A 27,830-nucleotide genomic window follows, 5' to 3' on the forward strand; every position below is an offset into this window, starting at 1 on the left:
TATATGAATAGAACACTCTAATTTTTTTTTTTTTTTTTTATTGATATCATTGGATGATGGGTATTATGGGAAAATTAAGGAGGTGTAGATAGTATATTGGTTATTTGTAAAAGTAAGTTGGAGGTCTATTATGTTGGGAGGTCTAAATACTAATTTTGGAGGTATGAATAGAAACTCCCTTTTTAAAAAGGCAATGTGAGAAAAAAATTATTTTATTTATTAAAATCTATTTGGAGCGGGTTTGGAGGCTTAGTCCCCAGTAAATTTTTATTGAGGATTGGAGCAGGAATGGGGGTGGAGAATGACCTCGGGGATGGGGAAGATATTGTGATCCCCATCTCCAACCCGCCCCATTTCCATCCCTAGTTCTGCAGATATTGGGAACAGTGTGCAATCAAAATTTGGAAGTGTTTTGAATTCAGGTATGAATGTTTAATCAATGTTGTCAACAAAATTTAAACAGTTATGCTAAGTGTTATTAAATGAATTTATTTAAATAATTCCAAGTATTAATTTTGATGTAAATAAAGCTTAGTTTTATGTGAAGTTCGGATTGAAATCATTGCATTGTGATTGTAGCTTGTGATTTGCTAAAGGTTTTGCGATTGCAGCTTTTTTTTTTTTTGTTCTCTTTTCTTCCCCTGCTTGGTATAGTTATTTTTCTATCTTTCATAATGTAATAAGTGTTTTTTCACTTCAAATTGAAATGTATGATGTTGTTTGAATAATATAGTGTATTTTGTATAGTTAATCTAAAATTTTTACAAGCTTATATATGTTAATACAGTGATGTCACCAAAGATGATGACTAATTGACTAGAGGAATGAAGAGAGTGTTAGAGCAATCTGCTGTTGAAAGTTATGAAACTGGACAGAGTTCAGCAAAGAAAAACTGAATCTGATCATGCTTCTTCTGGTGGAAATAAATGTGATCAAGTTGGAGATGCAAAAGAAATTGGTATATTTTATGTGTTCCAAAATATTGTTCTATGTAAATATTGTTAGCAAAAATTATTGTTTGTTTACAAATATAGATTAATTCATATTATTTGATTTTTGGTTATAGTGTCTCATGTATACTTTGGTCAAGCATCAAGTCAATGTCAAAATGTCAGTGCATCTGAACATTGTCAGACACAATCTTTCACGCCCCGAATTTCGAAGAAAGAAATTCGAATCCGAAACGCGATAACTTCACAAGCACAAAAAAACACATAGAAAATTATTCATTTAAACTATGCAACAAAACCAACTGAGCTCACCATGTCAATATCGACTCGCTCTTTAGAGTCACATATTACATTACAAAAGAGTTTACAAATTAAACTGAATGACAATTCAATGAGTAAACACACCCACCATACTCACTACACAGCGGAAGACTAAAACCAAAAGTAATTCTACATCCAAGCTATGAGAGCAACAAAACCTCAATTCCGACGGCCGTTACTCGATATTCTAACCTACACAATAACCTCTACACCATGGAATAATGCACCGGGTTGAAACAACAAACCCGGTAAGCTTTTGCAAGCTCGTGTGAGTAAACCAAAATAACCACAAAACACCTTTCCGACTCAAGGACAACAAATCAACTCAATGGTTATTTCAAAATCAAATCCTTTTCTTTTTAAGGAAGACAAATCTCACCATTGTGATAAACCAAATCATTTGAAATCTCAACAACAAATCCTAGAAATTACATTTCTTTCCTCTCGACAAGAAGCATTTATCACCACAATGGATAAAACATTTCTCAACTCACTCTCAATCACAACTGCACTCACAAATTAAACTAAATAAAACCAGAAATCCTTGCATAGAGAATTAGTTCAGGCGATCACCAAAAAACACATAATCTACAACCATAGTAATCCATGCATAGAGTTTGGTTCTAGAGATTACATTAAAATCAAATGAAAGACATCGTAGTAATCCCTGCATAGAGTTTAGTTCAGGAGATTACATTAAAATCAAATAATAGAAATGAAAAATGAACATAAATAAGGAAGTCAAACAACTCACGTGAATAACTAGGAAAACCTTTCAACTCAAGGTAGAGAAACACACACACACACCATGATTCCTTAAAAACTCAATATTCTTTTCCTAAAAGAAACAACACAAATCACACTGTGGCAAAATCAAAGGACATGTTAACCTAACAAATCAATATGAAACTCCAGTCTACCCTGGACAATAAAAGTCAACTCAGTGACAAAATCAATATAAATTGTTAACCTAACAATTCAATATAAAACACCGGTCCAACCTGGACAATAAAAGAAAGAACACACCCGAAGCTCTCTTTTAAAAACATATACCCACAAGTGCCATAACACAAAGTTATGCCCTATGACTGTACGTTGACAGACAGACTAGAGCTCTAACTAATCGTAATCATTCACCCGGCCAAAGGCATGATTCTCAATATATTGTTTGAGGTCACAACCTGCGACCCCGGATCCTTAGGCCAACCTGACCCTTAGATCAAAACATTCAAACGAGTCACACTGGACCCAAAATGTTTCAAATCACCAAAAAGGAGAAATCACCCAAATCTTCTCACACTTTTCAAAACAATAGAAAATACAATTTTCCACAACATATTGTTTCCAGAAAGTTATACCTCAAAACAATAAATAAACTCATTCACAATTATTGCATGTATCACAACAATTCCACCAATACATATATATTTCTCGTAAATATATATATAGATATACGTAGTCATTCACTTAGGAATGTCACTAATACCAACTATAGTCCACAATAGCAAAACTCAAGAAAAATCGTTATTATACTTAATATCTCATTTTACTGACCTACGAACCGTACCCGATCAAGTTCATATAATTTAAAATAAATCTTTATTTCCCGAAAACAATTTCACAATTTAGTGATTAAACAGAACAATAATGTAACTTGGTTCATAAATGAACCACGTGAGATTTACTCACCTCTAAATCCAGCTGCGTATTTTCTAACAGCCAAGATCATGCAAACACAAAACGTTCACCCAATATCATTTCGTCAAGCACCTAATCACATACAGTCTCAACTTATCACACAAATCACAAAACACAATTATACGATGATCTAACGGTCAGATCCCCACAGATCACTTCTAGGATCATCATCACAGAATTATACCAAAATCCAACGGTCGAATCCTCATCTGAGACCATCCAAAGTCCCCAGAACACTTCTATGGTCAATCAGGGTTCTAAAAAAAGGCCTAGGCAACCGCCTAGGCGAGCTAGGCGGAGGTTAGGCGGCCTGGGCTGAGCCGGCTGGGCGCTGGGCGGCTTGATTATATATATATATATATATATATATTTTTTTTTTATCCTCATTCGTCAATTCAACGAATTCTCTTCTCTCATTCTCTTAGTTCGCCGATAACCCAGAGCTGAAAACATTTTCTAAGCACACAAATCACAATTCAAATCAAAATCATCTATTTCACTATTTGGGTGCAGAGATTCTGCACTTTGGTTCAAGAAAAGCAAAAGCTTCAATCTTTACTATAATCCCCAATTTTCTTGAACACAACGAAACAGAGAAAGAGAGTAGTAGGCTAGTAGCTTACATGTTAAAGATTGGAAATTAGGTTGAGGTAGGTGCAGATCATGGAGGTCTCAGATTTGTGGTGGCCTTGCCTTGGGTTTTGAAGCAGAGAATGGAAGAGAGAGAGAGAGAGAGAGAGATACAGAGAACTGGAAGAGAGAGAGAACGAAAGTAGTTGGTTTGGTGGGAGGTTGGAATTAAGTTGAAGACTCCAAGTGGGATTATTTTATTTTATTTTATTAAACTTTTTTTCTTTTAAGGAGAAAAATGTCAACAAAGAAATTAGGTGAAGGCCCAACCCGAACTTGTCAATGAGCAATGTCTTGGTCCATGCCATTCTTTTGATTTTCAAACATTATCTATATTTTATATTTTTATTTATATAATTATATGTTATAAAAATAAAAATAAAATATAAAAATAAAAACCGTCTAGTCCCCGCCTAGGCCCCTGGGCGCTAGGCCTCGGGTCACAGCCCGACTAGCGCCTAGAGTTTTTTAGAACCTTGAGGTCAATACAACAAAACTACAAGTCGATCGAACGGCCGGATTCTCACGGATCGAAAACCCAAACGATCGAAACCGTAAAAACCCTAACATAATCATACGATCTCCAAAAATTACTTGTTGTATATCGAAATGCTCGTATCGACAAGTAGATCGTATATAGAACTAGAAAATGCCCATGGTATGGCCGAAAACGCAACCAAGCATCGCCACTGGCAACCGCTGAATTAGGTGGTGAGACCTATGCTAAAATCTTCCTCCCAACATGTAGAACAACTTTCACAACTAGCACAAATTTTGAATCAAGGCCAATTAGCCGAAAATTACCTCAACAGTGGGTGGATCGGAGATTTTTCTCAATTTTCCGATTTGCTTCAATTCTCCCTCCATGCTTCAAATCTGTTCAAGCCACTTGGAGAGCATGGCCATCATCTTCTGGGCTTCAAGAAATGATCGGTGGCGAAGCTTGGGGTGGTAGGACAGCGAATAAATCGAGGTTGACCGAAAACTTAGGATCAGTTTCTCCTTACTCTGGATATAATTCGTCTTATTCGTCTCCATAGGGAATCTTACCTATAAATCTGGATATAATTCTCTTCAGAGCGTTAGGTTTTTGTTAGAACAAAGATGCGTAATCTTAAAAGGTGGGTGTATTGGGGGTATACTGGTTTCTTATTCTGTATTGAGAATAGGTTCTTAGGGTACTCTATAATATGGCTCTTTTTTACGGTCCCTAAGGGTGTGTTGTGTTGGTACTGCTTGCTGAAATACAATATTAGGATGACCTCACTTTATTCAAAAAAAAAAAAAACATTTCTTTATTTTATTTCAGTGTGAGCCTTGTTGGTGTTGAAAAATTCAATAGAACATCTCCTTAATTACCTACTTCTTCTGACTAAAGCAGGAGTGAAAGCTTTCCGCTCAAAAAATTAGTTAGCAGTCTTCAAATTTGGTTCAATATTTGGCAAGTCAGGCTTGAAAAAGATAGGGTACCTGCAAAAGATACTCTGATGCCTAAATCAGTAATAGTATGAGTTGAAGTAGCTGTAGATGGTGTCGATTGCTTACCTCAAATGTTTCGTTTCACCAAGTATTTATAGGCGAGTCGAGCGAATATCTCGACTGGTGTGTATAGTGGTGTGCTTGGTCCGCAAGTCATACGTTAGTGGATCCATTACGTCACTCTCAAGATAATGTAGGGATGTACTTCCTGATTTCTACGGATTCGGCTGAGCTAAGCAATTCCGTTGACTAGTTTCATTTTTTCTAGATCCACCTCAAGAGGATTTCTCCTTAAGGCGATCTGAACTTCTCAGCACTCCTCATATAGATTGGGTCATCAGTCGTCTGTTGATCATAACATGATTTCACCTCACTTAGGTCGTTTTAGACAAGATTCCTTCTTACTTAGATTGGCTTTGAGGGGATTTACCCCACTCGGATAAGCCTATAGGAGATTTCACCTCAAGTAGATTGGTCTCAAGAAAATTTACTTTACTGGATCCGCCTTGAGGAGATTTCACTTTATTTGGATTGGTCTCGAAGAGATTTACCTCACTTAAATCCGCTTTGAGGAGATTCCACCTTACTTAGATTGACCTCGAAGAGATTTACCTCACTAAAATTCACTTTAAGAGAATTTCACTCTAAGGAGTTTTCCTCAAACAAGTTGGACTGCCTCCTTTTAGTTCATTCAGTGACTCTAACCATTCCCAAAAGTGAGGGTGAAAGCCTCTATTATAAATTTTCTTATTATAATAAAATCTGATTTCACTGACCCAAAGAGCAGAGAGTGAGCTATTTGATTTGGTGGCCACGTTTTTTCATTGACCATATCTATTGTGAGGTACAGTTGGGCTGTGTTGTTTGAGTTTTTCATTTCACCGTTAACATCTTATACATTTTTCTGAGCACTCGAGCTAATTGCCACATTTTGTTCCAACAAAAGTTGAACACTTTGATAGGCCCAGTTCAACAATGATCCACATTTTGTCCCATCAATGTTAAGAAAACAATGATCCACATAAAATTCTTACGTTGTTGTCCAGCTCTAAGCCCAGCAATTCAAAGATGAAAGGTCGATCAGTACTGATCGAAGTGAAATAGTTATGTCCCAGAGAATCAGGTCAAGAAAAGATGTAGCGTTACCTACCGAAGTGACCAAACAGTGACCCAAACTCTTTTTTTCCCTGGTCAGAGAGGCCGGAATTTTTTTTTGGTAAGCAAAAGTTCGGGTAAGAGGAACTGAGGGAGGCTTTCCTACACTACCAGGGCCAGAGCAAACCTACGACCTTGACTCAACAGGACTTACGAAACTGACCAAATTCCCAGCCCAGCCCATTGGTATGGAATTATGCAGGACATTTTCTAGATTACCCACCAACAAAGGATAGATAATTGACAGCGAGATTTGAACTTAGATGGGGGCTCTAACACAAAGCCGTCCTTACGGCCAACCTTTGTTGGCAGAGGCCTGAAAGAATTTAGTTAACTCTCTACTTTCCAATATTTTCCGATGTAGGATAGTGCCGCCCGTTTTCTTAACTCTCAATTTTAAGCGTTAAATCAAATAAATTGACTGTAAGTAAAGAGTTTCTCTCATCAAGTTTTATTTCCAAACAGAAGACTATCATAGTTCAAAATATAAATTATAAATGAGTAAAACATTACTACATAAGGGACAATTTTTAAGGGAACATGTTTAAGTTGTCAAATTTACTTGTCCTCCAGGATCCCTCAAAACCGTTCCTTCAGTGATTTCCACTGTATAAATGAGTTCGACTAATCAGAAAATTTAATAGCCGAAAATCAAATAATAATTTGATTCATTTTTAAACAAACTCGAGATATTGAGAAAATGATAACGTTGCCTATAATTTTAGTCAACTCTATTCATCGCTAATTGATTTTATTTTTTGTTACAAAAAGTTTGGAGAGAGTAAAGCTATCGTACACCTCCGTCACTACTTGTTAGAGCAGACTTATAATCTCAACCTTAAAGGACTGACGTGGAACACGTACCTGTCACCACAACCCCATCACCTCATGTATGAATTTCCGTAAGGTGATCGCTAATTAATTTTGATTGTGAAGTCCACATTATTTTATTACGCTAAAAAAAAAATCGACAATTCGAAGAAGTCAAAATTGGTGAATTTATAGTCCTAATATGTAAAAAATACTAAACACCCAAAGAAAATAGAGAACATACAGGGCAGCACACGCCGCAAGGTAGAAAAGTCACTGATTCGAAGGGGAGAAAAAAAAAAAAGTAGAACAGTCACGAACTGGTCACCCACCATTCGTAGCCTGCACTGGCAAATATAGCCCGCTAGATCAAGATCCAACGGGCAGAACACTCCCAAGACACGTCACGACTTCCCCATTTCCAAATCTCCCCAAAGCTAACAAAGAAGAAATCATCGCCGGAAAAGTCTCCCACACTAGACACACACTCTCTAACGACTAGACCATCAGTCCTGACGGACACTGATAAAGTAAGCAATGATGCCGCCGGAGCTGCAGCCGCGGTTGTTCCGTCCGTACATCTCAACGGCGGCGAGCGCTTCTTCTTCTCTCTCCTCCTCCTCCAACGCCTTCAGCAATGGCTCCCCGAACCCTAGCCCCACCGACTCCCGCTTCAGCAACGGCGCTGCTGCTTCTAGATCTCTCAAGAACTCGCGATTCACGCCCGCCGCCTTCGCGCACAACGCCAGAATGGCCGTCGCGCTCGTCCCCTGCGCCGCCTTCCTCCTCGATCTCGGCGGCACTCCGGTCGTCGCAACCCTAACCCTAGGCCTCATGATCTCCTACATCATCGACGCCCTCAACTTCAAGTCCGGTGCCTTCTTCGGCGTCTGGTTCTCCCTCGTCTTCTCTCAGATCGCCTTCTTCTTCAGCTCGTCACTGTGGACCTCCTTCAATTCGTGGATTCTCGCCGGCCTCGCCGCCTTCCTCTGCGCCGAGACCAATTTCTTGATCGGCGTTTGGGTCTCCCTCCAGTTCAAGTGGATTCAAATCGAGAATCCTTCAATTGTGCTCGCCCTCGAGCGCCTCCTCTTCGCCTGTGTCCCCTTCGCCGCCTCCTCACTCTTCACTTGGGCCACCATCTCCGCCGTTGGTATGAGCAATGCTTCTTATTACCTCATGGCCTTCAGCTGCGTTTTCTATTGGCTCTACTCCATTCCTCGCATTTCGTCTTTCAAGACCAAGCAGGATTCCAAGTACCACGGCGGCGAGGTTCCTGATGAGAATTTGATACTCAGCCCCCTCGAGAGTTGCATCCACACTCTGTATCTGCTGTTCTTCCCGCTACTCTTCCACATTGCCTCTCACTACTCCATCATGTTCTCATCCGCCGCCGCGGTTTCTGATTTGTTCCTGCTCTTCTTCATTCCTTTCCTGTTCCAGCTCCTGGCCTCTACCAGGGGAGCCCTCTGGTGGGTCACTAAGAATCCGAACCAGCTGCGAGGAATTCAAGTGATGAATGGCGCCGTTGCTTTGGTGGTTGTTGTAATCTGCTTGGAGATTAGAGTTGTTTTCCATTCATTTGGGAGATACATTCAGGTGCCTCCGCCTTTGAATTACCTTTTGGTGACTACTACAATGCTTGGAGGTGCAGCTGGAGCTGGTGCCTATGCGCTGGGTATGATATCTGATGCCTTCAGCTCCCTGGCTTTCACTGCTCTGGCTGTTGTAGTGAGTGCTGCTGGAGCTATCGTTGTCGGATTTCCTGTTTTGGTATGCAATTCACCTCCCAAGATTTCTGTTTCATGTTTTGTGAACAATCATGCTTTATCTATTACATTAGGTAGATATAGGTGCTGTAATTTTGCATTCTTACTTATAGGTTATTTCACTTAAAATATACTATAGCATCTGCTATAAATTTGTATTTGTTCACAAATCTTTTGTGCTTCAAATTCAGCAGTCCAGGTTTATTTGATGGTTTAAGGGTTTGTGTCGATCTGGTGAGACAGTCACTGTACATTATATCTCTTACAATTTGCCAAACTAAAAGTTGAATTTAATCGGTCAACTGCATGAGGAATCAATGTACAATGATAGTTTATGGATACCCCAATGAATAACGGATCTGCAGCGCACATGGTTTCTGGGAACCTTCACTTCACTTCTCATTGCACTTAACTCTGTCAACATAGCAGAACACACACCAGCCACTTTGTCATTTCTTTGGGCTGTTGGGATGCTTGAGCTTGCTTTCTGCTTTTACTTCATTAGTGTATAAGTCACCAAAGGGATTCAATATTATCTTTCTAAAACACCACTGAAATGAAGCGTGTTAGGCCATGGTAATCCTGTAATTCGTTCTGTTGTTGAAACTTCAGTTACCTTTGTGTCTTGCAATCTTAGGCACCATATGATAGTAATGTTTTGTAGGAAATATTTGCCAAACTGAACGTCATGTTAATTGTTGTATGTATTTTCCCGTCAACTTTATGAAAGGAAAGTGGAATGGATGATATAATGCATTGTGATATGTCTTAATTTAAGGTTATAAATGTTGGACAAGTAATAACTACTGCTTCTCTTTGTCCTACAGTTCCTTCCACTGCCTTCAGTTGCTGGCTTCTATTTGGCTCGCTTTTTTACAAAGAAGAGTGTTCCATCCTACTTTGCTTTTGTTGTGCTTGGGAGCCTGATGGTTACATGGTTTGTAATGCACAATTTCTGGGATCTAAATATTTGGATGGCAGGCATGTCCCTGAAATCCTTCTGCAAACTTGTTATTTTGAATGTTGTCTTGGCCTTGACTATTCCTGGTCTAGCTCTACTTCCTTCGAAGCTCCACTTTTTGACAGAGATTGGTTTAGTCACTCATGCATTGCTTTTATGTCACATTGAGAACCGATTTTTTAATTACTCTGGGATATATTATTATGGATTTGAGGATGATGTAATGTATCCAAGCTACATGGTTCTCGTGACAACATTTGTGGGTTTAGCTTTGGTGAGAAGACTGTCTGCGGATCATCGAATTGGTGCGAAGGCAGTTTGGGTTTTGACATGTCTTTATTCTGCAAAGCTGGGTATGCTAGTGATTTCATCAAAGTCGGTTGTCTGGATGTCAGCTGTTCTATTGTTGGCTGTAACGCCACCATTGCTTCTCTACAAGTAATTACTCTGTCTTACTTAGTTTTTAGAGGTTCATAGGCCTTTGATTTGTAAATATCTAATTTATTGGTTCTTTGGTTGCTGGGGTTTACAGGGATAAGTCAAGGACAGCCTCAAAGATGCAAACCTGGCAAGGTTATACACATGCAGGTGTGGTTTCCTTATCAGTTTGGTTTTGTCGTGAAACAGTCTTTGAAGCCTTGCAGTGGTGGAATGGAAGAGCTCCCTCTGATGGCCTACTCCTGGGCTTCTGTATTGTCTTGATGGGCTTGGCTTGTGTCCCTATTGTGGCTTTCCACTTCTCTCATGTCTTGGTATGTATTATTTTTTTCTTTCTTTTATATAATAAGAGAATTCCTCACTTTTTCTCATCACTTCATAGTTAGTTAGGTTTATAACCATTATTGGAAACCACACTGAGCTATACGAAGAGAAGAGAATAGCTTTCCAAACTTCATGTAGTTTATGAAGCTTTTTACTGAACATTTTTTATCACCGAACTTACAGGTGTATAACTAATTATTTTTTACTCCTCTGTGCAGCCTGCGAAGAGATGCTTAGTGCTGGTGGTGGCTACTGGCTTGCTCTTTATCCTTTTGCAACCACCTATTCCAGTATCATGGACTTACCGGTCTGACCTAATTAAAGCTGCCCGTCAGTCTGTTGATGACGTCTCCATATACGGGTTCATCGCACCAAAGCCTATGTGGCCATCATGGCTGCTAATTGTGGCTATCCTGCTTACTCTAGCTGCTATTACATCTGTTATACCAATCAAATACATGGTTGAGTTGAGAGTGTTTTATTCCATAGCCATGGGACTTGCTCTAGGTATCTACATATCTACTGAGTTCTTCCTCCAGGCAGCTTTCTTGCATGTCCTCATTGTTGTAACCATGGTGTGTACCTCTGTGTTTGTGGTTTTCACTCATTTCCCATCTGCCTCAAGTACGAAACTGCTTCCATGGATATTTGCTTTACTAGTAGCTCTCTTTCCTGTGACATATCTTTTGGAGGGCCAAGTGAGAATTAAAAGCATTCTTGGGGATGGTGGATTTGGAGACCTAGGAGAAGAAGAGAGGAAGCTTACAACTCTATTTGCTGTTGAGGGGGCAAGGACATCTCTTCTTGGTCTTTATGCAGCAATTTTCATGCTAGTAGCTCTGGAGGTAAAGTATGAACTCGCCTCATTATTGAGGGAAAAGGCTACTGAAAGGAGTGGAATCAGACACAGTCTTTCTGGTCAAAGCACATCTACTAGCTTTCCTTCAAGAATGAGATTCATGCAACAGCGCCGGGCTTCTAGTATCTCATCCTTCACAATCAAGAAAATGGCTGCTGAGGGAGCATGGATGCCAGCAGTTGGTAATGTTGCTACTGTGATGTGCTTTGCCATATGCATCATCCTAAATGTCAATCTCACAGGTGGCTCAAACCGTGCAATATTCTTCCTGGCACCGATTTTGCTGCTACTCAACCAGGACTCGGATTTTGTTGCTGGGTTTGGGGACAAGCAGAGGTATTTCCCTGTTACAATAGTTATATCATCCTACCTAGTCATCACTGCTGTGTACAGCATATGGGAAGAAATCTGGCATGGGAATGTAGGTTGGGGATTGGAAATTGGTGGTCCGGATTGGTTCTTTGCTGTGAAGAATTTGGCACTCCTTATTCTTACATTCCCGAGCCATATCCTTTTCAACAGGTATGTGTGGAGTTTAACAAAGCAGACAGACTCAACTCCATTGATAACTATGCCCCTTAATTTGCCATCTGTAATAATAACGGATGTGCTGAAGGTTAGGATATTAGGTCTCTTGGGAATTATTTATTCCCTAGCCCAGTATCTAGTATCTAGACAACAGTACATCTCAGGATTGAAGTATATTTAGACAAACACATACTCTGTACTATATGTTTTGGCAATTTTCAGATCAGGAGTGAAAGAGTTCAGGTTTGCTTCTTGTTTCAAATGTTCTTACCCTTATTTAGGCTTTTACTTGCCCTGGAATGCCTGAACTGTCGGCTGCCTTTTGAGCCATTACAGCAAGTAATTATACCGAGACCTTGAAGTATATGAGTTGACATTCCAAGCAAAGATCAGGTTTATTTGGTCATCTCATAGCTGATAGCCTTATATTTAATGCCTTGCATCCACTTAGAATTCTAAAACGATTGGGGATATTTGTCCAAATTGCAATATTGTGCACTGCGACTTCTGTTGTACTTGTTACGATACTTGTTTAAACAATTAAACATGAGTTTTGTGCCTTTCCTCTTATCAAGGGAAATTATTCTTCTTGCTACGGTAATGGTTCTTGCTGGCTTAGACTTCTTTTCGAGCTCCGATCTTGATGTTTACTGGGTTTCAGTTGCTATTGTGTTTGTCGGAGATACCGAGTCATTGTTGGATCAGTTTGTGTTGAATGTTCCAAATTCCTTGATAGTTTCAGAACAAACGGAAGGATTTAATTTAATACAGGAAAATGATCAATACAAGCGAAGCTAACCTAATGTGACAAACCAGCCTCAGATGAACCAACACTACTTGTTATGCCATACACCAAACCAGGGATAATGCCGTTTACTTCCCCCTGTCCTGCACCCATAATTGCACTGGTTTGTGTTAACATATCTGGAATGCCTGGTCCTCCCTTTTGCCCCTCTCCTCTAATAACAACTGCTTCTCCCTCCTTCCAAACACAGGATCATTTGTGATAACCGCAAATATAGTCTCCTCACTTCGAAGACAAGTGCTGGAAATCTTTGGTGCATGATTGACAACGATGATTATGATGTAGAGCCTCTGATGCGGGCACCTGCATGATGATGGCGGGGTGAAAAGGAGTCTCCAGACGGGAATAGAAATCCCGGATTTTTACAAATAATTCCCGTAAAATTAGAATTTCAACTCATCACCCTATTAATAGCCTATTAGGGTTTTAGTATTAATACCCTTTTTAAGGGTTTCAGGATACTTGATCCCCAAGTAATTATTCTGGAAAGTTTTTTTGTTGGTTGACATCAGCCGTATATATATAGTTTTTGTTACCTCTATCCACACCAATTTGTCGATAGTTTTTTTTTTTTTTTTTTTTTTTTTCAAATCGTTGGAAGTGTTCTTGTGAGACAATAGGTCAATTTCTGCAATAAACATTAGACTGCGTGTCGATCTGGACTTCAAATCCACCTGAATCATGAGTGATGATACAGAAAGCTCCCGCCGTGCTCTGGGCAACACTCTTGAACGGCGCTTCTTTTACATCCCGTCTTTCAAGATTTACGGCGCCGTTGCTGGCCTCTACGACTATGGCTCGCCCGGCTGCAAACTCAAGAAGAATGTCCTTTCACTTTGGCATCAGGTTAGGGTTAACTTAACCAATTCTGTGTGTGTGTGTCAGTTACGGCTTTGAGGCCTTGTTTCTGATCTCTATGCTATTTGATCATGCAGCACTTGCCTCATGCCAGAGGCTGTTTTGAAGGCATCTGGCCATGTAGATAAGTTCACTGATCTCTATGGTTAAGGATAAGAAGAAAGGGACTTGCTACCGGGCTGATCACTTGCTCAAGGATTTCTGCAATAAGAAGCTTGAAGAGGACCGTCACATTAGTTCAGAGATGGCAATGGAGCTGAAAGAAGTGCTTTCGAAATTGGACGGTCTATCAGCTGAAGAGCTGGGTGCATGCATCAAGAAATATGGGATTACAGCCCCTGAAACAGATAACCATCCTCTCTCAGATCCTTATCCTTTCAATTTGATGTTTCAAACATCAATTGGTCCGTCTGGTTCGAGCACTGGGTGAGCATTTGAACCATTAAAGAAGTTCAGAGCTAGCTGTTTCTTTTTCCTTCAAATATTTATATATTACATCATACTTGCAGTTTCTTTCGCCCAGAAACTGCGCAAGGCATATTTGTGAATTTTATGGACATTTACTATGACAATGGGTGCAAGCTGCCTTGTGCTGTTGCTCAAGTTGGCCAGGCTTTTCGAAACGAGGTCATAATTTTCTCTCATGATCCAAAATAAGATAATGTCTCCTTTATACATGTTTTGTTCACTCTTTCTTGTTTTTCACCACTACGAGAATGCTTGTAATTTGTAGTTTGCTTGAATGGTTTTTGTTGGGGAGTGGATGTCCAGCTTGTGTCAATTCCTGACATGTTGTTATATGTGCAGATATCTCCTCGCCAAGGCCTGTTGAGAGTCCGTGAGTTCACACTCGCAGAGATTGAGCACTTTGTTGATCCTAAAGACAAATCTCACCTGAAATTCCCCAGCGTTGAGAAGTTGGAACTTCTGATGTTCCCAAGGGATGAACAAAAGCCTGGGCAATCTGCAAGATTAATCAAAGTGGGTGAAGCGGTGCATTCTAAGGTTTGGTTTTATCACATTTTACTCAACTTCCTTTTTCTTCTTTTGTATCTCTTCCAGTGACATTACTGACTATGATCTGATGTCATTTTGGATTCCAAGAATGTGGAGAATGAAACTCTTGGCTACTTCATTGGGAGAGGTATATCTCTTCCTCACTCGTCTGGGTATAGACAAGAACCGTTTGAGGTTCAGGCAACACCTTGCTAAAGAAATGGCTCACTATGCTGCTGACTGCTGGGATGCTGAGATTGAGACTTCCTATGGCTGGATTGAGTGTGTCGTTATTGCAGATAGATCTGCATATGACTTGAAGGCTCATTCGGTTAGGACTTGTTTGATGTTACTTACAATGTTATGCTTTAATATGATAAGTCTATGTTCATAGACAATTGTTTTCTGCTCTTCGGCAGGGGAAAAGTCGTTTTGAGGCACATGAACAACTTTCAGAACCAAGAGACGTGGAGGTAATGCTTTTTGCATTCTGTGCATTACCACTGTAATTAGTAAAGGTATTGTGATGACATATATACGGACTCTCTCCAAACATATATCATTCTTGACTTTGTTATATAATTTCAGATATTGGTTATATCTCCGGTAAAGAAACAGCTTGGCCCTGCTTTCGGGAAGAAGCAAAAGAATGTGCTTGAAGCTTTGGAGGTGAACTCTAAAGAATCTCCTCTATGACGTACTACTGTATATGTTGTTTGAGTATATTTATTAACTTATGCATTTCAGGCTATGAATGAAGAAGAAATTTCAAAGATGAAGGCTGAGTTAGACTCGAAAGGGGAGGTGGACTTCTTTGTCTGCACTCTTGGGGAACATGTATCTATTAAGAGCAGTATGGTGACAATTTCAAAGGTTAAAGCAAGAGAACATCAAAGAAAATTCACACCCTCAGTAATCGAGCCTTCATTTGGTATTGGGCGGATTATATATCGTCTCTTTGAGCATTCCTTTTACCCCAGACCAGATAAAACTGGGGATGAACAATTGAATGTGTTTCGCTTTAACCCACTTGTGGCGCCTTTTAAGTGCACGGTTTTCCCTCTGGTTCGGAACCAACAATTTGAGGCTGTTGCTAAGGACATTTCCAAGTCATTGACTGCTGCTGGCATATCGCATAAAATGGATACTACAGGTAGGAACTGAGAATTATCTCCATACGTGCCCTCAGTTATGAGCTTCTCATGCTTGGTCTAATTACCAAGCAGTTACTTTAAGTTTCAAGTTAACTGTATCTTTGATTTTGATCAGGTACCTCAATTGGGAAACGTTATGCACGTACTGATGAGCTCGGTGTACCCTTTGCGATAATGGTTGATTCTACATCCTAGGTGACAATTCGTGAAAGAGACAACAGAGATCAAATCCGTGTTAGTGTGAAGGAGGCAGCATCTGTTGTGAAGGAGCTCAGACTTGGGAAGATCTGTGGTGGTTGCCTAGTCAACGGTGGAAGAGATTCTGGCGTTCCTGCTTCAGATTTCTATTGTCTAGAAACTAATCTTGTTGTTCAGATTGGTTGCCTCTTGAATATTGACCAATATGAGAACTAAATCTTTCTGGTATTACTAAGTAATAGTAAGTACTTGCACAATAAGCTGAAGGAACTGTAGCTAATACAAGAATAGCAAGTAGCTGGCATGGATGAAAAACTACAAGACACTCCGATTTGCATCGATCAAAGTTGGGGTCAGAAACCATTAGATAAGTTACACAGAACAGAGAAAAAAAAATGGTAATTGCCAAATTTCATATCCAATCTCAGAGTAATGAAATCTGGCAAAAGTCAGAAACTTGAACACCTGTAACAGAATTGACAGTAAATTTTTTTGTTTTGAATGTCAGTAACAATATAGTTAATTACTTTCTTGAATCGTGGGCATCCAATATGTGACTCTTCAGCTCATACAAATCGCAGGATCAGTATCTGTCACAAGCATTGAAAGAGATCAGTGCAAGTTGATAGTAGAATGCAATTGCAATTTGTACGATTAGAGGATATTTAAACGACCGCTGCACCACCTTCTTCATCCTCTTCTCTAGCCATGATACTTAGTTTCAATAACTTGGTTTCAAGTAGGAGTACAATAAGATATTTGAGTAAACTGAAATTGGCAAGAGGTGGCTCAAACTACAACTTGACTATTCTTAGTGTATATGACGTTGAATAATGATTACTATAGAGTCGCTAGAAGAGACGCCAGATTACTACACGATTGTGTGTGGTATGCGGATAGTGAATAACTAATTGCCAACTTAATATTTTTGCCCTTATACCCTGCACTAAATTCCACTTTGTTTGTTGGCAGCTAGCACATGTATTAATAGACATGTTAGGATATACAGTTGTAATTATTTTTCTAACATTATTTTATTCTTTATACATGTTCTCATCATCATGATTATCCCTGACACAATACAATTAAAATTTATGTTAAAAAAGTTAAGACTCAAAACAAGGAAGTTTTCTTTTCCTTAAGAAAAAGGATACCCAATACCCAAATTTAGGCCGATATACTCTCACTTACTCCACTAAGTTCACCAAATTTAACATTTAATGACAATTTTGCCCTATCAATTCATCTAAAACTCATCGATCTCTCTCTCCTCTCAAACTCTCTCTCCTCCCTGAGTCTCTCTTTGTCTCTCTCTCCCTCCCTCCCCCAGCAACGTCGTCGAGGACCAATCCGAGGCCACCGGAAACGCGCCGTTGTCGACACTTAAATCGGTACGGCATCAAGGCTCTCAATCCGTCGTCGTGCAACACGGTTTCGACTCAGACAGAAACTCCGGCGCAATCGTCGTGCTGCAAATAGGTCTGACATCGAGGCTCAATCCGCCGACGTGCAACACAGACTCCGACAACGACAACGACAACGACTCCGATGCCAACAACCGGGCAATCGGTGTTGGTCGATGAGGATCTGCAACGCCGGAGATATTGATGAGGATCTGCATAGCCGGTGGCTAGCTGTCTATGGCTGGAAGACGATGAGGAGACTCTTCAATTCGAATGTTCTGATCTCAGGGATCCCGGGGGTTTCCAGAATTCGAGGGAGCTGTGAGGTTGGGAAGGAACGAAGGAGGTGTTTCTGATGCAAGAGAGCGGCGAAGATGGTGATTGGGTGCCCAAATCAATTTCTGGTTTTTTTTTTTTTTTTTTTTGCTACCCACTGCATTTTCTGGGCTAATTGATGAATGGTTATTGCGAAATTGGCAAGTTGGCCTGGTAATGCACAGAAGGTGTTTGATTAAATGTGTGGAAATGATTATTGGAAGATAATAATAAGATTATTGGGGGCAGTAATAAGATTATTTATTTGGATAAACCTACTAAAACTTTCAAAATTAAAAACATCTTCATTTTTCACTAAATATTGATCTCTAATAAACTTGTTATTGGGGGGCAATAATATGTTTATTGGGGGGCAGTAATATATTTATTGGGGAGCAATAATATGATTACTGGGTATTATTGAGAGGTAACAAAATCAGACGCTGGAATCCGGTCACCGGTCTAGTAGTCGGATTCGGAATTCCTGTGACCGATTGCTGGATTACGGTCGCCAGATTCCGGTCACTAGAGTCCGCAGCCGGCCACTGGTCACATGAGTCCGGCAAGGTCTCCTATGACTTCTCTCTCTAAGTGATAAAGAAGGAGAGGGCAAAATTGTCCCAAAAATAAATAAAAATGAATAAAAAAAAAACTTAATTGGGTATTAGGGAAATGATCTCTTAGAGTGTTTGGGTAAGTGGGCAATCTATTAGAGTGTTTGGGTAAGTGAAAAATGCTCAGTCTAAAATTGTGTAAATGGTCATTATCCCAAAAAAAAATATCATGAAAACAAAATAAAACATTTTTTACTTCAACATAATCTCTTTTATTCAAGTGACAAGAAATGAAATCAAAGGAGGGTCCTCTCTACCTCTACGTATTTGATTGTATAATGAGTAGGACTATATGTACGTACCACTTGTGGGTACTACCACTAGCTTTTTGTCTGTCTACGTTTAACGACAGCAGAAGGGTATGTAACGGCTTATTCTGACTTGCGATGAATATATTTTTCCTAATTAAAAAAAAATTAAAAAAAGTCACAATAAATGAAATCAAAATGTTAATCACATTTTGGAACGGTGATGAAACCTTAACGACAAAAAAATCCTATATTATTACGTGTATTTTGTATGATCATTGACAATATCAAGTTTTTTACATCGTACTTCTTTAGAAAGCTATGTTTTAATATATTTTCATCGTTGTTGTTGTTTTTTTTTTTTTTTCGATTGAACAAAATAACTATAGTCGTTACATATTTGAGCCACCTGTCCCAATGTGACCCAACACTTCGATATCATCAAATGACACTCTCCTCTGTTAGACCAGAACTGAGGCACTGAGCGGAACTTCCCCGTAGCAATGTCTTCTTCCATAGCCAAACTCAACACCTCCTTCATCGCAATCCTCATCCTCCTCACCTCTCCTCTCTCCTCCTCATCTCTCCCTAACGGAACCCTCCAGATAATCGACCTCTGGTATGACTGGCCCAGCGGTCGAAACTTCAACATCGTACAGGATCAGCTGGGTTCAATCCTCTACGACCTCGAATGGAACAACGGCACCTCCTTCTTCTACAGCTTAGACTCTTCCAAAAGCTGCAGCAGCGTTCAACTTGAAGTAGGTATTCTCCGCCCCAATTGGTTCGACGGAGCTGAGTATATGGGTCAGCGCCACGTGGATGGGCTCCTCTGCAACGTTTGGACCAAGGTCGATTTTCTTCAGTATTATGAGGAAGTTGTCACCAAGAGGCCTGTTCTTTGGGTCTTTTACACAGGTAAGTGCTGGCACTAGTGATTGATTACATTATTTGATCAATCCCTTTGCGGTTCATATTTGCGAAATTCGGATTCTGGGTTTTATCAGTTGGGTTGTGGAAGTCGAATTTGGAATCTATTTGGTTGTTTCGATGTGTGCAGGGAGGGAGGCACATGCGATGACATTTGAGGTCGGAGCTGTGCTCGAAGATGCAAAGTGGCAAGCTCCTGTCTACTGTTTTGATAAGAAAGCTGAAAGTGATAACAAGGGAGCAGGGTTTTCTATCACTGGTTCTATATATGGACGGATTGATAAGAAGTCCTTTCATGGGGATTTGATTTTTTTTTTAGTGATCTTCATTTTCTATTCATGTGATCCAATGGTACTCTAATATTAATTATTGTATAGATTTTTATCCTAAACTTGTTGAGAATATATTTGATCTTCCTTGGTGATTAGGAAAACTACTCCTAGCTAATCCAGGACACTAGGCCAAAACTGAAAATAAAACTAAAGGACAGATCTCTTCTTAGACTCCTAATTTCTTTGATAACGTACATTGTGATCTTCTTTCCCGAATTCATACTCCAATCCGGCAGCAATTCTCTGAAAAAGATTGTTAGTCCAGGCAATCAGAGATCTCGGAAGGGAAAATAGGCCTAGGACATGCACTTCATTCATAATCCCGACTCTTAACTGCTTGCTTCAGTTGCACTACGCACTGGTGCATAAGTACCAGCCACCAATGAAAAAAAGAAAATAGTCTAGGAAGGCATAAAGGTGAATGGCAAGCAAAAAATCACCAACCCATTCATCATGGGGTAATATAATTGCATGTGTTTGAGAGTAGAAATCTCACAACAAAAATCAAATCTATGTTAGTGTGAAGAAGGCAGCATCTATTGTGAGGGAGCTCAGTGAGGGATTGGGAACTTGGGAAGAGATTTTGGCATTCCTGCTGGAATGTATCTTTCCTTAATTCATATAGTGTAGAAGTTAATTTTATTGTTCAGACTGGAATTGTGGCCATCCGATATGCGACTCTTCAGCTCACACAAAGCGCATGAGAAGTGCAATTTTGATGGTAGAATGTAAGAAAAATATCTATGACTAGACAATCTTTAACCTATGGGGCGCAACACCTTCTTCATCCTCTAGTCCAGTTTTGATGCTCAGTTTCAACAACTCATTTAATTTGTAGAATCTGTATGTAGGTGATGGACCTTAAGATATTGGATACAACAACTTAAATTGAATTTGTAGGTAGGTAGGTGTCTCTCTTTTCTGTAAATGGACTTTGAGATATTGGAGTAAATTGAAATCTACAAATAAGAGACAAAAGATATTCAAACTCGTACTTATATTTTCTTAATATATATGTAGCGGTTTGAGAACCTTGAGAGTAACATGCTATAAGTTAAAGGTATGCCAACAATAAATAACTTATTTTTCCAACTCATCTTTTCCGGATCATAATTTGTAGGTATGTTAATTTTGAAGGTATTGTAATTAGTTTGGACAGGTGTAAGCAGCTAGTTGATACAAGATTCACCTCATCATTATCTTAGATAGAAAATGAGAAATATTGTATGAGTTATTCTATAATTCAATTTATCTTTTGAATATTTCTACCAATCCCTTGTATAATTGTTATTACCATCAAAATTATTATAAAAATTTACCATGCCGGAAAAAATAAAGAGTTGCTAATAGTAGTCATGAAAAAATTAAAAAAAATAAATACCAAAACAAATCAGACTTTTGTTGCACTTCAAAATTCAATAGTTCATTTTTAAAGTGACAAGAAATAGAATCAAAATGCAAAATACCTTCACATATTTGGACGGTGATCCTGAGATATTATATTTAGAGAAATCAACTTTGCTATAAATTCTTGTTCTAAATCAATTACTTTAAAAAACTGATCATTTACATTCCACAATTTCGGATTGGAGGCCTCTTCGTTTTTTTTTTTGAGAAAAAGATAAATAACCATTCAATCAACTAGAAATCATACCCGGGGGGGGGGGGGGGGGGGGGGGACATAAACCAAAACCCCAAGAAACTGCCGTTTCAGATACCATTAGGCCAATGGGCCCAAACTCTAACCATCATACGCCCCTTTCCAAGGCTACTTTGACCATATGAACCTGAAAGTGCTAGTAAAACCTCGTAGTCAACCGCAAAGAAAACAACGTCCTCTTCAACACCGTGTCCAAAAGTACCAGACCACGTGTAAAGGATCGTTCATCAGCAAATCGACAGCAAAGGTAAACCAGAATTGAACCAAATCGTCCTCGTCCTCGGGAATGACACCATTTACATGGCATAACACCTAGACCTGATCCTAGCTCAAAGGAGTAGGAACCCAACCCTAGCTCAGACAAGTAGGGACTTATTAGAACTAAACTAACCAAAAATAAAACCCTAAATAAAACCAAAAGACTGCCTCCATGAACCACATCTCGCCGCCGAGTAGACAGCCCCCATCCTTCGATAATCCCCACAGTCGGAATTGGATGGTCGGTGATCAAACCCCCTTTACCAGATCTAAGCCGCGCTGGACCCTGAACCAATCCACCCTCGCCGCCATAATTCGACCCATGCCGGATGGATCCAATTCTCCACCTCCAGGCTCCCACGATCACCGTCACACTTCCCCACGATCCACCACAGCCCAGATCTGACACTCCCCGATCACATCATCGGGACAAATCACAAAACCATCTTTCCAGCTGTCGAGATCCCCTTCCCCATTGATCAAAAACCAGCGCAGCCCAAGTAGAAACCTCTAGCCATGACCGCAGACCAAGCCTTGACCAAATCAGTAGGCCAAACCGAAGAATCGCCGCCGCCACCCTGACAAGAGAGACACCACGAACAAACAACCCTCCTACGAGAACTCCACACCACCAGGGAATAACCATAACCCGTTTGGCAGCAACCCCAGCACCACAGCATGGCCAAAGACCAACGCTAGAGTGAGGGCGCCGCCAGACGAGAACCGTCAAAACTAGGGAAACCAAGTTTTTCCTAAGCGCGTGGAGCACGTTCCAATACTTTTTGACTATTTACCAAGGTCCTTGTACCATCTTCTTTGAAGTTTGAAGTAATTCAAAACTAAAAATAAAAATAATAATAATTTGCCTCTTCGTTTTTTATTTGATTCATTTAAAGATTTAGTTAATATTTTATTCAATCCTCAAGAGAGTCAGGACACACTTTAATCCATATTCACCGCAAGAATGAACCTAAGTCTTATCTATTTAATTTCACTGAATATTTTTTTAATTTTTGTTGAGAATACTGATAATTTCCTTTTCTATCCAAAAGAAAACAAAAGAATTCCCAATGGGATATGCACGTACAGACTACAGACTAGGATATCATCAAATCCAAGTGTCCTTCGTTAAACCTTCTCACAATCCACTGCCACAGCTCGACCCAACTTCACCACAGCAATGCCTTCCATAGCCAAAACCATCACCACCTCCTTCATTACAATCCTCATCCTCCTCACCTCTCCTCTCTCCTCCTCACCCCTCCCACATGAACAAGACCCAACACCAACCCCATGGCCCCATCAATTCCATTCAATTCTGGTGATGAACTACACCGGAACCCTCGAAATTATCGACCTCTGGTATGACTGGCCCAACGGTCGAAACTTCAACATCATACAGCACCAGCTGGGTTCAGTCCTCTACGACCTCGAATGGAACAACGGCACCTCCTTCTTCTACAGCTTAGACTCTTCCAAAAACTGCAGAAGCTCTCAAGTTGAAGTGGGTATTCTCCGCCCAAATTGGCTCGACGGAGCTGAGTATCTGGGTCAGCGCCACGTGGATGGGTTCCTCTGCAACGTTTGGAACAAGGTCGATTTTCTTCTGTATTATGAGGATGTTGTCACCAAGAGGCCTGTTCATTGGGCCTTTTACACAGGTAAGTGCTAGTAATTTCATCACTTGATCAATGGCTTTACTCTTCTTTGCCAAATTCGAATTCCGGGTTTTGGCATTCGGGTTTATGGAAGTAGAATTTGGAATCGATTTGGTTGTTTCGATGTGCAGGGAGGGAGGCACATGTGATGACATTTGAGGTTGGAGCTGCGCTTGAAGATGCAGAGTGGCAAGCTCCTATCTACTGTTTTGATAAGAAAGCTGAAAGTGATAACAAGGGAGCAGAGTTTCCGATCACTGGTCCTTCTGTGGGTGGACTGCTACGAGGTCCGTTTCGAATTGGGATGTAATTTTTTTTAATGTTGTTTGTTTTCTATTCATGTATTCTTATGATACTGTTAAGAATAAATTATTGTATAGTTTATTGCCCTGAACTAGGTGAGAATATATTAATCATGGTGGATATTGCACTTGTTAACTGGTCGGGAAAAGTATTCCTAGCTATTTCAGGACACTTTGCTTTGATAACATTGTTGTCTTGGAGAGGGCAAGCAAGATATGACTAAACTGTTGAAAAAATCATCATGGGGAAACTATAACTGGGTCTGAAAGAAAAAAAAAACCCTTGAAAACAAAATGTGACACAGAGTATATCAGACATATATAATCCATCCATCTTGGTGAAGATTCAGTTAGTTCAATTTTTCTAATATACCTCGAAAACAGATCGTGAGTTCGGGTAATCAGGGATCTCGGAATGGGCCGGGAAACAGGACACTTTTTCTTAGTCCAAACTCTTAAGTGCTTGCTTCAGTTGCACGTACTACTGGTGCATGAGTACCACTGTACCAGTCCACCAAAGAAAAAGAAATACAGTCTAGGAAGAAATAAAAATGAAGGCCAAGCAACTACTGACTGAATAACTGTTTCGAAAGTATAATTGGGTTTGAGAGTAGACACCTTCAAAACAAAAGTTGACAAAGAAAGCTAGTACGTGTATCTGAGAGCATGCTATATCCTTCAACAATCCACAGGCAAATAACCATTTGCCCGAGTGCACCAGCTCTTGGACACACACCTATATAGGAAAACAAACACATCCTTAGTGATATCATCAATATTGATATTCATCAGCTTTGATAATCATCTCTTTGTTGTTGCTGATGCAGCAGATCTTTCATCAATACTGTCTGTAGCAGGATTAATATCTCACCACCTGTCATCGCGGTAGGCAGAGAATGATCAAAGACTTGGCATCTTCTTTTTTTTTTTTTTTTTTTTGGTGAGAAGGACTAAGCAACTTGGGTATATTGAAATTAAGGATCTGACCTTTTTTCCCCATGATATACAGCTTAAATAAATAGTTTGATAAAAGAACAAAAAATACAGCTACATAAAACAGTAGTAGTATTATGGGCTTAGAAGAATCAAGGATCGCCCGTATAAGCCCAATTCTATCGGCCCATGTCAACAAAATCGCTAGAGAACATTTTATTTATTCGGACAAACTCAGAATTTTTTTTTTTGAGGAAATGAGGAATTTTATTACTAGATACGATTAGAGTATCGTACATGAGGCCATCCAGGATGAAATCTGGAGCATGAACAAACCAATCAAGGTGGCCATTTGACTCATAACTAAAGCTAGCTAATCTGTGAGCTACAATATTGGCCTGTCGAGGGACAAGACAGAGTTTAATCTCCATACTTTCTGCTAGTAGCGCCTTGAGGTCTGTAATCAAGGCACTCAAAGGAGAAAGGTCCACAGCTATTGAGTTTATAGCCTGCACTACAAGTAAGCAGTCGCTCTCCACAACAACTCGTGTGATTTGCATAGCTTGGAGCAGTTCCTATCCATTCTTCAAGGCTAGTAGTTCGATGTGCAATGGGGAGCTGACAAACTCCATTCTACAAGAAAAGCCAGCAATGAACTAACCTTGAGATTTTCTTATCACACCCCCCGTACCACCATACTGAAACGAAGGCAGGAAAAAACCATCCACATTCAACTTTAAAGAATTATCATCCGGAGGAGTCCACTGCTTCATAGGTTTCTATCGATCTTGCTGTGAAGAAATTGCAGTCTGATTTGCTTGCAGATACTCTTCATGCCATGCCATAGCAATGGCTACTAAATTAGCAGTAGTTCTAGAATGATCCCTCCATACTATGTCATTCCTGTGTTTCCAGATACTCCATAGTAGAACCAACAATTGATCAAAGGACTCAAGGGCCAAAGAGGTTGCCTGATCCAAAATCCATTCTTTTCGACTTAGAATAGACGTAGGAATAGAAAAAAGGGGGAGCTCCAAAAATTTCTATGGCAAGACTACATTCACAATAAGTGTTCTAAGGTTTCAACAGCTCTAGAGCAGACCACTCAATGCAGTTGTATCTGAATAACCTTTGGAGGTTAGAGCAGCTCAAGTTGGGAGAAGATTGTGCACCGTCCTCCACCAAGAAATAGCCACTTTACTAGGGACTTTTGCTCTCCAAAAGCTTTCCAGATAGGTCCGTATGGATCTCCAGTAGAGGTAGAAGCAAATAGGTTACCAATAGAGAAATCACATGCCACCCTATATGTCGTTTTGACAGAAAAGTGACCCCTTTTCTCAAGCTTCCACGACAACCTATCAGTGCCAAAATAATGACTTAATGGAATAAAAAGCACTTGGTTTGCCACATGAGGCTCAAAACAAGCATGAACAGCTGCATGGTCCGAAGTCAAGGAGTCACCATTAATTAAGTCTAAAACACGCTCAAAAACAGAGTCATTAGGTCGAGACAAGGAGTAATAGGAGACATTTAGAATCCACTCATCATCCCAAATGTTAACTAGCTGACAGTCACCAATCCTCCATAACAACCTTGCTTGTAGAACCGGTCGAGCCTCCATTAAACGTCTCCAAGAATAGGAAGGCCGCTCACCCATATCTACTGGGAGAAAAGATCCAAATGGATAATAAACTGCTTTAAAAACTTTGGGCACAAGTGAATCAAGTTTAGAAAGAAGCCTCCATCCCTGTTTCAAAAGCATGGCAAGATTATGAGCATGTAGGTGTTTGAATCCCATACTGCCCTGATCTTTAGGTAAACACATTCTTTCCCATGGTCTCCAATGAATTCTTTTTTCTCATTAGTACTACCCCAAAAAAAATTGACAACATAACTGTTGTAACTCATCACACATAGACTTAGGCAAAGCATAACAATTCATGACATAATTGGGCAAAGTTTGAGCCACTGCCTTAATAAGCAATTCCTTACCTCCAGAACTCAGAATCTTGGATCGCTAACTAATAAGCTTCTTTGACAATTAATTTCTCTTTCATATAAGCAAAGATGACTTTCTTGTTGTGCCCTACATGAATAGGCAAACCGAGATATAAACCATGTTCTTTAATACACTGCACCCCAAGGATAGCTGCTAGGTTGTTCCTGTTATGCAAACTGACATTACCGCTAAACACCACACTAAGCTTCTGCAAATTAATATGTTGTCCAGAAGCTCGTGCAAACACTGAGAGTATCTGTTTGAAGGCTTGACATTCACGAACTGAGGCTTCCCCAAAGAGAAAGCTATCATCTGCAAAAAGTAGATGGTGGATAGTGGGAGCAGTAGGGGCCATGGTTAAGCCTCTAATAGTTCCATTATGGATAGAGGAGGAAATCAAGGCTGAAAGACCTTCTGCACGCAATATGAACAAATAGGGAGATAAGGGGTCTCCTTGTCGTATACCCTTGGTAGGCAATATAAAACCTGTAGGAGCGCCATTTATCAAAATAGAATAACTAACAGATTTAACTATTGCTAACACAATAGAGACCCAGCTTCAACAAAAACCCAGCCTGAGCAGAACAGCTTCCAGATATTGCCATTCCAACCGGTCATAAGCTTTAGAGATGTCAAGTTTAAGTGAAAAAAATCCCTCAGCCTGCCTACGAAGCTTTTTCATAAAATGGGCAATCTCCGTAGCTACCAAAGTGTTATCCGAAATTAGTCTTCCCAAAACAAAAGCACTTTGTAATGGGGAAATAATGTGAGGCAGAATTGTCTTGAGTCTATTAGCAAGGACCTTGGAAGAAATCTTGTACACAACATTGCATAAAGTAATTGGTCTCAAGTCATAGGGAAGCTTCAGTTATTTGATATTCAGAATAAGAGTAAGATGTGTGAAGTTTGATTTCTAGGAAATATGATCCGTACTCAACACTTCCCTAATTGCACAGCATACATCATGTTCCACCACATTCCAAAATTTCTGGAAGAAGCAAGGGGACATCCCATCAGGACCCTGCGACTTTGAGGGATACATTTGAAATAAAGCCTTCTTGATTTCAGCATCAGAGTACGGAGCTGTAAGCTCATAGTTCATCTCCTCTGATACCTTGGGTTGTAAGCAATCCAACACCACATCAAGTGCTACAGGATCAGAATTATCAGCTCGGAAGATGGACTCATAGTACTGAAGTAAGATTGCAGAGACTTCTTCTGGTGTAGAAGTCCACGACCCTGCTG

At 39.9% G+C, this 27,830-nt stretch overlaps 3 protein-coding genes, 1 long non-coding RNA gene and 1 pseudogene across 4 annotated transcripts; 4 read left to right on the plus strand and 1 right to left on the minus strand.

Annotated features, from left to right (window-relative positions):
* On the minus strand, nt 1-3,772 carry LOC121052515. The gene is made up of 2 exons (XR_005809302.1): nt 2,961-3,772; nt 1-1,938 (listed from the first exon to the last, which is right to left on the minus strand). It is a non-coding gene; the product is annotated as an uncharacterized LOC121052515 (long non-coding RNA).
* A 3,615-nt stretch (nt 3,773-7,387) lies between these two features.
* On the plus strand, nt 7,388-12,517 carry LOC112197001. Its single transcript, XM_024337519.2, has 4 exons — nt 7,388-8,816; nt 9,640-10,211; nt 10,306-10,525; nt 10,754-12,517. Exons 1-4 carry the CDS (start codon nt 7,581-7,583, stop codon nt 12,101-12,103), a joined length of 3,378 nt encoding a protein of 1,125 aa, XP_024193287.1. The 5' UTR covers nt 7,388-7,580; the 3' UTR covers nt 12,104-12,517.
* A 1,003-nt stretch (nt 12,518-13,520) lies between these two features.
* LOC112199556 lies at nt 13,521-16,190 on the plus strand (annotated as a pseudogene).
* A 2,782-nt stretch (nt 16,191-18,972) lies between these two features.
* LOC112199557 (uncharacterized protein At4g14100) lies at nt 18,973-19,839 on the plus strand. Its single transcript, XM_024340559.2, has 2 exons — nt 18,973-19,431; nt 19,574-19,839. The coding sequence occupies exons 1-2, from the start codon at nt 19,017-19,019 to the stop codon at nt 19,801-19,803; spliced, it is 645 nt and encodes a 214-aa protein (XP_024196327.1). The 5' UTR covers nt 18,973-19,016; the 3' UTR covers nt 19,804-19,839.
* Nucleotides 19,840-22,782: 2,943 nt separating this feature from the next.
* On the plus strand, nt 22,783-23,789 carry LOC112199831 (uncharacterized protein At4g14100). The gene is made up of 2 exons (XM_024340793.2): nt 22,783-23,354; nt 23,483-23,789. Exons 1-2 carry the CDS (start codon nt 22,874-22,876, stop codon nt 23,659-23,661), a joined length of 660 nt encoding a protein of 219 aa, XP_024196561.1. The 5' UTR covers nt 22,783-22,873; the 3' UTR covers nt 23,662-23,789.
* Nucleotides 23,790-27,830: the final 4,041 nt, after the last annotated feature.

The sequence above is a fragment of the Rosa chinensis genome, chromosome 4 (genome assembly GCF_002994745.2).
Source record: "Rosa chinensis cultivar Old Blush chromosome 4, RchiOBHm-V2, whole genome shotgun sequence".
In the NCBI taxonomy this organism is placed as follows: domain Eukaryota; kingdom Viridiplantae; phylum Streptophyta; class Magnoliopsida; order Rosales; family Rosaceae; genus Rosa; species Rosa chinensis.

Bases quoted from the DNA above. Each gene is read 5' to 3' on its own strand.
- LOC112197001 (XM_024337519.2), top strand. From the start codon at position 7,581: ATGATGCCGCCGGAGCTGCAGCCGCGGTTGTTCCGTCCGTACATCTCA. The intron at 8,817-9,639 runs GTATGCAATTCA...TTTGTCCTACAG, and splicing joins TTGTCGGATTTCCTGTTTTG to TTCCTTCCACTGCCTTCAGT. The intron at 10,526-10,753 runs GTATGTATTATT...TCCTCTGTGCAG, and splicing joins TCCACTTCTCTCATGTCTTG to CCTGCGAAGAGATGCTTAGT.
- LOC112199557 (XM_024340559.2), top strand. From the start codon at position 19,017: ATGTCTTCTTCCATAGCCAAACTCAACACCTCCTTCATCGCAATCCTC. The intron at 19,432-19,573 runs GTAAGTGCTGGC...CGATGTGTGCAG, and splicing joins TCTTTGGGTCTTTTACACAG to GGAGGGAGGCACATGCGATG.
- LOC112199831 (XM_024340793.2), top strand. From the start codon at position 22,874: ATGCCTTCCATAGCCAAAACCATCACCACCTCCTTCATTACAATCCTC. The intron at 23,355-23,482 runs GTAAGTGCTAGT...TTCGATGTGCAG, and splicing joins TCATTGGGCCTTTTACACAG to GGAGGGAGGCACATGTGATG.